The sequence below is a fragment of the Scomber scombrus genome, chromosome 7, assembly GCF_963691925.1.
Source record: "Scomber scombrus chromosome 7, fScoSco1.1, whole genome shotgun sequence".
Classification (NCBI taxonomy): Eukaryota; Metazoa; Chordata; class Actinopteri; order Scombriformes; family Scombridae; genus Scomber; species Scomber scombrus.
Genome location: NC_084976.1, coordinates 17037172 through 17048384, shown reverse-complemented (window position 1 = coordinate 17048384; position 11213 = coordinate 17037172). Strand labels below are relative to the sequence as shown.

The following is an 11213-nucleotide window of genomic DNA, read 5'->3' as shown; positions in this document are numbered from 1 at the left end:
GAGATCGGTTCGCCGTTGGTTTCCTGCAGCAGTGAGGAGAAGACAGACAGGGAAGACTCAACACCACCACCTCCACAAAACTACACTGTACAATGAAAGTGTTAGCAATATCTCCCTCTCTGGATATCCGCTCCGTCACGGTTTTACTGCTGGTAAGCATTTTAAACCTCAGCCTCGGTGTTTGCGCTAACAGCCGGTTCCTGTTTTAGCTAGACCACAGCGGGCTAACGTTAGCCGGGTGAACGATAGTTAGCCGCCAGCTAACCGATGAGACGTGGCTTTAAAAGTGGCTCATGACTTTTCTCATCCGCTGCTGTGATTGAAGTCATCTATCATGTTGACCGAAGAGGCCGCGTAGCTGTGATTGAACCCACTGCAGTTCAAATGACCAACCAAGTTATCCAGCTGCAATGTCAACTTAGCCGGTAGTGGTTGAGTAACGTTAGCCGGAGGGTTATAACTAGCCTTAATCCATGTTATATAAGCGAGATGTAGCCCCCTATCATGCACTGTTTATCCAAAACTTTTAAGTAAATCAGATAAAGTTTGACACTTGATAACTTTTGTTTAAGAGCAGTTAAGCAGCATCCGGGTGCCACAGCCTGACAGTAGGGAGATAAAAGCTATGCGCAGGCCTGCTCTGTCAACTTTTAAAGAGTGGTCTGATCTGCTGTGTTTAATGAGGTGAAACATTATATAGTTATAGTTATAACACGGATGTATAAAGTTATCGTGTGCCTGTAATGTGTCTCTGAATGATGCTCTCCGGTTGGTGAATTCCTCTGTTGTGGCTCATTCTCATTGGCTGACAACCCGGAACTACAGTGTGTGCTGTTTGAGAGTTTTTTGGGGCCTGACATTAAAGTCTTGTCTTTGGTGTTTTATCTTCACACAGCAGCTGTGGTATTTCTCAATGTGTAATTATATATGCCAGGTACAGTTTACTTCCCCATAGTTGAGATGGTTCAACTTAAACAAAAAAAGGGTTCAGGAAACAGTCTATTTCTAGATGTAATCCTTTATGTAAACATGTAGTCTCATTGGGATTTATTTATTCAAGGAAGACACCGATGCAAGAATGTACACGTACAGTTTAAGCATGGACAGATGCACGTTTTAGACATTATTTTCAAGTGTGATTGCAAATACTTAAATACAGCTTTTTTTAAAGCGTTAAAGTGAAAAGAGAGAGAGTGTAACTTCACATTTATTTTATTTTAAGTCAAAATTTACACAAAAAATGATAATAATAATGACAATATACAGAGCAGGGAGAAGCAGATCCACCTATAAAATGTTAAAATTACACAATATTACAGAAAGTAATATGACCACATAAAAGTGAGAACAAACCAAATAATTATAATATGTATATAATTAAAAACAACAATAACAAAAAAATAAAGAAAAATAAGTGTTAGTGTGAGTGTCCGAGTGTGAGCGATGTGTCTGCGAGGGGGCGTTGGCCTCAAGCCTCTGTACTTGATACATGAAAGCTATGGCTGAAACAAATAAAACAAAATACATTGAGCAGTTAAATGTTTCTTTAAACATCTTTTACAACTTTTTAAAAAGATGGACACTTTTTTTTACTCCGGTAGGAAAAGCTATACCATATCTCGGTACCTTAAATCTTAACGAAAACTGACCTCTGCAAGTAAGAACTTTGGTAGGATGAAGATTTGATGATTCACGAGTTGAGTGTGTAAGAAAAGAATCTTTTAACCAATTTTATCTAAGCTTAGCATGAACAACAGTTTCAGCTAAAGTTAAAATGTCATGTGAACTGACGTCGTGAGTACAGTGTCTAGGGAGGGAGAAGCAATTATACAATATCACCATAATCAACTGCAGGCAGTCTTGACATGATAAATTGATTAATAGAAAAGTCATCAGCAAGCATTGGTAATTAATAAATAAATTAAATCATTTTTTCAAGACTAAATTCTTCAAATTTGCTGGTTCAGACTTCTCTTGCTGCTTTTCATCTTTGAGTATGTGACAAGTTTTCAGAAAAAATGAAATTTAAGGATGTGATCCTGGATTCTCAGAAACTGTGATAGGTGTTTCTCCACCCTCCACACAGTGCAGAGATTAAATGATTATCAAAAACATGACAGGCAGATTAATGAGTGATGAAAATTATCTTTAATTACAGCCCTAATGTTTTTATGATAGTTAAACTTTGACTCTTGGTGAAAGTATGCTCGAGTACAGGGCTGCAACTAACCATTATTATTATTATTATTATTATTATATTATTATCATCCAAAGCTCAAACTGATTTCTTCTGAACTTCACAACCTAAAAATAATCAGTTTACTGTCACAGAAGATTAAAGAAACCTGAAAATATTCACATTTGAGAAGCTAGAAAGAGATTTTGGAAAAGCTAAAAATGAATTATCAAAATAATTGTCAGTCAATTAATTGATTAATCGTTGTAGCTTTACTTGAGTAGAAACTTTTACTGAGTCACGTCTTTACGTTGTTGTTGTTTCACAGTTTCTGTAAAAAGGTGTGAACGTCTTTTCAACATGTATTTTAATATTTCTGTAGTTACATACAGTCCGTCTTTAGTCGACAGATCACAGCAGATAAACACTTCCTGTATGCATCATTATCAGTGTTGCAATTTTGTAAGTGTTGATCTTATTGTCTGATATAAAGTTTGTGGCAGCAGATTAAATAGTTTAGAAAAAAGAGTTTTTGACAATGTTGTCTTCTTTATTCAGTTTCTGTCATCATATCTACAGAGTTAAACTGAGGCTCTGTTAAAAGACGTAATTCAGACAAAACTGTGTGATTGCTTTTTTCTTTTTTCCCTTTTTAAATCGGTATATCTCTGTTTTGAGTTCAGTCTCCAACGTTGGCATACTATCCCCCATTTCACCCAACAGTGGAAGTCATTTTAGCTCTTACATTTTCTTGGTGCTGATCCGTCTCCTCCTTTTCATGCAGCGCTGTAGTCAAGCTGGAATTCAGAAATCCCCGGTCGGTACGTCGTAATTACAAGTTTAATCTTGTTTCAGTTGTCCAATGACGAAGATGCAGAAAAGAAAAATTGATGCCTGGAAGAATTTATTTTCCTAAAACTGAATACAGTTTGTCAGGCAAAAAGAATATAATGTAAGTGATATCTGTAGTTAAAGGTCTCCTCCACACAGGTTTTAAAACACATAAAAATATTCTGCTTTGAATAATAATAATAATAATAATAATAATCTAATAATTTGTGTCTGATAGTTTATCACAACAATGTTCAGTTTACTAGTTAACAGTTCTTACATTTCCCTCTTTTCCTTCATTAAAAGATCCAGACTTCATGAAAGGGCAAATAGTTTCAAAAGTTAAAATACTACCTCAGGACCTCAGGATTTGAGCTTCTTCACACTTGTGTTAGTCGTATATTAAACTCAGATTTTTTTATGAGCACAAAGAAACTTTCAGCAGATCAACATGAAAACAGCCTTGTAGAAGCTCAAACATCACTTATTTTTGGTGTTTGTCATTCAGGTGATTTTGTAGTAATAGTTTTTATTAATGTTTAAAATTAAACTTCAGTGTAATTTAAGGATTTTTATGACATGATGTATAATAATTGCATATCAGAAAATGCTGCCCGCCTTGCGTGCAGCTTGGGATTTCTTTGGACTGCAGCATTAGACCGACCGAGTTCTCTAACAGATGAGACGTCAGATAAAGTGACTGTTGGAAAGAGGATGTTTCTAAAAATTTGTGCTGCATCACTGGGCGCCATTCACTGATATGTATGTAGAAATGTTCTTACTGTGCACACAAATAACATCCAATATTACATCTGAATTCATGACACGTGTCAGTCATTACAAAGACGGCCGTGATGGTAAAAATGTGGAATAACTTTACTGCTAGTGAAGTGCAAACAATAGATTCAGAGGTAGAAGTCAGAAAAGTCAGATTTGGCTGGTAAACGTGACATTGGTACAACCGTTTGGAGCCTGATTGTGAACCCTGTAAACAGCCTGCTGCACCTCTACGCAGTACATCCCTGACAAAATGAAAAACTCTGTAAATGTGTAGATCTGTCAAACTCATCTAAATAAATCTTTACAGTCGTGTCACACTTTTAAATGTTGTGTATTACTTATATTTTTTAAATAATTGTGGTTGTAATAAACAGTTTATTACATTGAATAAATTTACTAAATCATTCTTTAAGACTGGTTTGAGACCGTTTATAAATGTGTTTCGCAGAGTAAGAAAAAATTCAGCTAAGAACATTTTGATGAATCGTGGATTTGTACTTAAAACGTTTGTTCACATAGTTTAAGCACCTGTTTGTGAACGTGGCTCGTCGCGTTTAACGGCCGCGTTGTGAGTCGAGAGTGACTGAGAGGACAAGAATGAAGATGGCTCACTTTAGGATTAGAGTTGAATGATCGAGAGGAACTCGCCAACAACCCTACCACTTTAGTTTGAGTTGACACTTAAAATAGTATGTGGGTGTTAGTGGTATGTGGGTTAGTGCATCTGTAAAGAGCAGCTTGAATAATTAGCCCCACATATTTAACATTTTTAAAATATGAGTTTGTATGTGTATAATGGATATAATGTTTCCCTTTATATAGAAACATGTCCTTATTCCTCAGAGATGGAGGACATAATCATAATTCATTCTCATTGTTTCATGAATATAATTTGTGCTCTTTGGTGAAGGTTTAGGGTTGGGTTAGTTTACGGATAAACTCATTAGTTGAAATATGTGACTGTGCTATGTGAACGTAGACCTGCGTGTAACTTAAGGAACCAGATGAGAGCATGATTTGCATGTTGCTCTGTGGTTTATTGAAAGGAACAAGGTGACATTGTTTACTGTATACTGAGTTTAACACCACGAACCACGACTGGCAAAGGAACGTGTAGTCGATCCAGGAAACACTGCAGGGATTACACCGCCCTGCTTTCCAGGGAACAGAGAGGGGGTCTCACAAAGGCCTGAGTTCAGTACTGGGGTTTAGAGTTTGCATTGAAAGCTCAGCTGATTCAGATCGAGCCACTGATATGCTGAACACAAACTTTATGTTGACCGGCCTGTTTGTTCACTCAGTCTGAACCAGCATTATCTTTCCCTTCCCCTCCCCCTCCCCTCTCCCCCTCAAGCTCCTAAATATTTTCATTTCACCAGCATTTCTGTGTCTTTATGTTTAAATGTCTAACCTTCCTCTTCTCTGTGTGTCTGTAGGTGATGGGCCTCTCAACTCCCGGACAAGCAGAAATCACCAGTCTGGACTCTGGCAACATTGACGATGTCCTAAGTAAGGCGTCTCACTTCACTCATCCACTCATTTCTTCTTTGTCCACCATTCCTGCTCAGTTGTCTTTAAGGCCCCGGGTTCATTTCTCCATTTTTGTAACCTGACGGACAACGTTTGTGTCTTTGTTAAAGGGGCGTCTCAAAAACTGATTTCAGCTTTTTTGTGGCAAAAAGAAGAAGTTGACCTGTGTGTGTGGATAGCTTTATAAAAACCTTTTGTTTCTGTATAGTTGTTCAATTGTTTTTTGATGTTCCTTACTGTTTTCATATAATTGTTCTCCACGTTGTTGCAGGTGTGGCCTATTTGTCTTAACCTTTCACAAAATAGGCATTTAATGACAGGTGGTATGATAGATAAATGTGTATAGTGCTTTCTAGTCTACCCAGTATTATTTTATTCCTCTAGTGACAGAAAACTGAAGGGTTTAACATTAAATAGCCACGTTAATTAATTTTACTAGCAAAATATACATTCACGAGTATATTCAGTGATGTTTAGAGGCTTCCATTTATTTCTTGTTTGTGTGTTTTCTTGCAGATAATGCTGGGGTGGCATTAGTGAATTTTTATGCAGACTGGTAAGTGTGTTGCTTCTCTTCCTCAGACATTACATCTCTGTATATTATGTCAAGGATGCTGTGATGCCACATGGTGCCATAAATAGTGCTTGATTACCGTCGTCCACTTTTAAACAACACATTTGTTTTAATGTCAGATCTCTGGGCTGTTCTAATGAAATAAAAATGTACGAAAATGTACTTAAAATCATCAGAAGCCCTTTAACTTTATACCCACTTCCTGCCCTATAGGTGTAGGTTCAGTCAGATGCTCCATCCAGTTTTCGAGGAGGCATCTAACTTAGTGAGAGAGGAGTTCCCTGATACCAAGCAGGTGGTGTTTGCGCGCGTTGACTGTGACCAACATTGTGAGTATTACTTTTTATCTTTTTATCAGCCTTTTGTTTCCTTTCTGACATTATCAAGGAAAGTACCAAACGACGTACAGATACAAGTGACATTTATCCTTCATAACAATTTCTTTTTGTTTGTTTATCCTCAGAATTATAAAATAGTAATCATACCATTTATTGAATTGTTCAGCAGCCAAAGTATTTATTTAATAAAAACAAACTAATCTTAATAATATTTTAAGTAAAATTGGAAAATGTTTTGTATTTTAACGTTATAGCGAACATAAATTACGAATCTGTAACCAAATTGTTGTTGTTGTATATAAGTTGTGTTATATGTGGTGGCTGCTGCTTATGGTTATCTAATGCCCTGAACTGCTATACCCTCACCCTTGTTCATATACAGGAAATAAAAAGACCTTCACACACTCCCTCACTATATTTGATGCACATACGTATGCACACATAGATGCCCGCCACACCAAAGCACTGAGACACAAACCGCAAGCCTCAGCCTTTTGAGATAAAGCAAATTAAAGAGAATTATTGATGACCTGCAAACTGTTTGAAGACTAATGACAAAACTGCTGCTTCCTGTGAAGACTGGAGGCTTAGAAACACCCCGCAGGGAGATTGACACCTGCCACTAGGCACATACGCACGCACGCACACACACACACACACACACACACACACACACACACACACACTCATTCACTGTGTGCAGAGAGAATATTTACTCTTGGTGGGGGGCAGCTTTCATGTAGGAGATCAGAGCTCGGAGCTGACTGAAGGCAGTGTTTTCAGACTGAGGTTTAACCGCCGTCTCTATCACCGCGCCGCTCCTCATCCACCCATCCCCATGTGTTTTTACTCTGCTTCTTCCTCTTCATCAATTGATTTATCCTTCTTTACTTAACTTCTCCTCTGCCTCTGTGTAGCGGACATCGCCCAGCGGTACCGCATCACTAAGTATCCAACGCTGAAGTTGTTCCGCAACGGGATGATGATGAAGAGAGAGTACAGGGGTCAGAGGTCCGTGGCGGCCATCGCTGACTTTATCCGCCAGCAGCAGGTTGACCCCGTGAAAGAGATCCAGTCACTGGAGGAAGTTAAAACTGTAGATGTGAGTGGCAAACACACTGTCTCTAAAAACATTAACACACACACACAGTTATGATCTTTGTCCCTACGCTATCTTTAATTGTATTATTCAACAGAGGAGCAAGAGGAACATCATTGGTTACTTTGATAAAAAGGACTCAGACAGCTACCACACATATGAAAAAGTTGCCAACATCCTTCGGGACGACTGCATGTTCCTGGCTGCTTTCGGGTGAGACGCAACATGTTTTGATTCTTTTTCCTAAACCATTCAAATGAAGCCCATATGTAGCTGATTTTTTAGGTGTTCCCTCATGAACTCCTCTTAACCGTTCCCCTCCTCTAGTGATGTGTCTGAGTCTGAGCGCTTCAGCGGAGAAAACGTGATCTACAAACCTGTGGGGGAGAGTGTCCCTGACATGGTCTACCTCGGTTCACTCAGCAACTTCGACCTGACCTACGCTTGGGCCCAGGACAAGTGCGTGCCTCTGGTCAGGGAGATCACCTTTGAAAATGGAGAGGTTTGTAATCTGATTTTGCGCAAAGAACATCGTCAGTATGATTATAAACTTTTTGTCTTTGTGGCTTCTTTTAACTGAAGATAGATGTGTAAATATGGATATGTAGATATATACACTGAATCCAGCCTTGAAGGTATTCAAACATCTGCTGAGCCACAAAAAGACAGTGACTCCACCTGTCTCTAATGCTCTGTGTGTGTGTTTTCCAGGAGCTGACTGAAGAAGGGATACCATTCCTCATCTTGTTCCATATTAAAGAGGACACAGAGAGCTTAGAGAAGTTCCAACACGAAGTAGCTCGCCAGCTCATCAGTGAGAAAGGTGAGTGTGTGTGTTTGTGCCAGTGTTGCCACGTTTATCTATGCTTGACTTTTTACAGCCCTCGACACAGGGCTGTAAAAAGTCATCGGATACTTTGTTTCTCTCTCTTTCGCTCAGGGTCCATAAACTTCCTGCATGCGGATTGCGATAAGTTCCGCCATCCTCTGCTCCATATCCAGAAAACTCCAGCTGACTGTCCTGTTATCGCTATAGACTCATTCAGGCACATGTATGTGTTTCCTGACTTTAAAGACCTTGCGTAAGTACTGCCTCTTCACTTTCTCTATAAAGAATGTCATTTTTCATCTAGATGCAGTTTGCATGTGTGTGAAAATGGTGTCTTTAAAATTAGGGATCCACACTATTACCATATATAATTTATTTCATTTGCAATACCACAATGTGTGCATCTCCCTTGAAACATTAATGAACGTTTTTTATAAATAAAAATATGGGCTGGTAATTGTGTCATGCAAAAATAATTAACCAAATACAAATGAAAACTGACCACAAATGCACCTGTAATTATCAGATAAATCATCCACATGTCAAATCGCTGTGACACATTTGGCATTCTTTTGGACATTTTTGGACAATTAAACTAAATGATATCATTCACAGCTATGAGAAATTGTTCATTACAAGATCTGATCATCCTAAATAAAAGTCAATTTTCTCACACACACACACACACACACACACACACACACACACACACACACACACACACTGTAATCCTCTGTGCACTGAACATCAGAAAAATGTCACACCTCCTAAAATCCTGTCCTTTATGAATGGGCCAGGACACCGGAGCTAATGTGACATGATTTGGCACGTGCAATAAGTGCTAAACTAATCCAGGCTAATCTAATTTAATCTTATTTATTCTGCCCCCCACCACTCTGCCTCCCCCGCCCCTCCCATCCCCAATCAGGGTCTGATCAGATAGACAGAAGCCCCGAGGACTGACCAGCCCTCCACAACCTAATTGCATCACATCAGCACTGCATGTGGCACACGGCTTGTAATTACATTAGCACAGTGTATGTTATGTGTTTGTGCGTGTGTGTGCGTGTGCGTACGCCTGCCTGCATGCTGTTCTGACACACGGGGTTAGCTGTGACTGGGGACCAGCTCCGCCTGTGTGATATGACAAAGAGTTCACGACCTGTCATCAATAAACACACTTCACAGGACAGCGTTGATATGGATTAATGCCGCTTGACGACGCGTCTACAGGAACTAATGTCCTCTGATGCTGCCCAGAGCTGTTTTGTCTCATATCAGCGGTTAATTCTGACCTTCTCTGTAGTCCGAGCAGGTCTGTCTTTATTGCGGAACGTTGTGTGTAGGAATGCGTCGTTGATGCATTTCTCAAAGACACAGTTTAATGTACGTTTTTGTGTCTGCTTCTTACAGCATCCCCGGCAAGTTGAAACAGTTTGTGTTGGACCTTCACTCTGGAAAGCTACACCGAGAATTTCACCATGGTCCCGACCCCACAGAGACCACACCTGGACAGGTCAGCATCAGCACACTCTCTGTGTCTTTGATCTCATTTATATCTTTTTTGCTTTCTTGCCAAGTCAGATGATAAATTGATACCACTCTTATATCTGTATGCTAAATACAGCGCTGCAGCCAGCTGCCACATAGATAGGAAATGGGAGGGAAATGGCTACCTGGGTCTGTCCAGGGGTTAAAAAAAAAACAACACCTGCCAGAACCTCTAAATCTCACTAACACATTATATCTTATACATTATATAATCCGTATAAAAACCCAAAATAGTGAATAATTATTTTTTATATTTGGGTTTTTGTATGAAAAACTGGTCGGCAGATTTTGTTAAATTCAGACAGAATCAAGCCAGCTGTCTGATCTGGTTTTGTTCTTCTCATGTCACTCCAAGTAGGAAAGCTCATGAGTGTATTTCTCAAAAGGTCTAATAGTTCCTTTAAAGTTGAGATGGTATGTCATTGTTTCAAATCTGCCTTTCACCCTCAGGAGGAGACGGAAGGAGAAGCGGCCAGCAGCCCTCCAGAGAGCTCGTTCCAGAAGCTGGCGCCCAGTGAGACCCGCTACACCATCCTCAGCCGGGGACGTGACGAGCTGTGACCTCAACGGCCTTCCAGTGATCCTGTGACTCAATGCCACGCCCCGGGGTCAGGGAGGGGGTTAGGGTTGGGACAGGCCAGCGGGACAGAACAGCAACACCCAACACCCTTACTGAAGAGAGAAAGAGAGAGATGAGGAGGAGGAGAAAAAAAGAGAATGAAGACGGAGGAGGAGAAAAAGAAGAACGGGAGGAGGAGAGCAGATGAGCGCAGTCCATGACACAACCATGTTGGAATAACCTATATTTTCATAACTCTTTCACGTACAATTTTTATTTTGGATTAAAAGGAAGAGGGTTAAAGAAGGAGGTGTGTGTGGGTAGGGGTTAGGGGCATTAGGACATCAAGAGAAGTGTTTTTACGTTTTGTTTTTTGGAGCTTGTATATATGTTTGTGCTACATGGGAGTCTCATTGTTGGTCTAAATTAAATGCAGAGTTTTCTTTATTTTATTCCTTTCTTTTTCATCACCCTGATTTTTGTAGACAAAACAAACCAGAACAGCTCCTTCACTCCAGTTGTATGGTTCTTATCTGTGGGTAGTCCAGTTCAGCCTGTCTGCTAGGAGACGCTTGTTTAGTCTCACTGACCTCATGGCTGCATCTCAATATGACCAACTCTACTCTAACTCATTTGTATAGCACAAGTTGTAACAACATGCCTGTTTGAAGTAGCTTTATCTCCACATCTTTTCCACACACACACAGTTCTGAAGGAATAGAAAAATATTTTGACATACTCGGTAAGGGCAAAATAATTTAAAATCATGACTTGAAAAAGAAGATAAAGAGACAGAGCTACTCCAGCCTATTGAGATGCACCCCCTTCTCTCCTTGGTACTAAATGGTTATTAGGTTATGATGTCACAGTGTCTATAAAAAGAAATCGAACATTTTGGACCTTTTTAATGTTTTACAATATTGAATCACAGTGGATGTAGTTAGTT

At 39.5% G+C, this 11213-nt stretch overlaps 1 protein-coding gene across 1 annotated transcript; it reads left to right on the top strand.

Moving 5' to 3' along the window:
* Nucleotides 1–13: 13 nt before the first annotated feature.
* On the top strand, nt 14–10713 carry erp44 (endoplasmic reticulum protein 44). Its single transcript, XM_062422151.1, has 11 exons — nt 14–152; nt 5224–5296; nt 5834–5873; nt 6105–6220; nt 7147–7331; nt 7426–7541; nt 7656–7830; nt 8040–8151; nt 8269–8410; nt 9571–9673; nt 10159–10713. The coding sequence occupies exons 1-11, from the start codon at nt 93–95 to the stop codon at nt 10267–10269; spliced, it is 1233 nt and encodes a 410-aa protein (XP_062278135.1). The 5' UTR covers nt 14–92; the 3' UTR covers nt 10270–10713.
* The last annotated feature ends 500 nt before the right edge of the window (nt 10714–11213 follow it).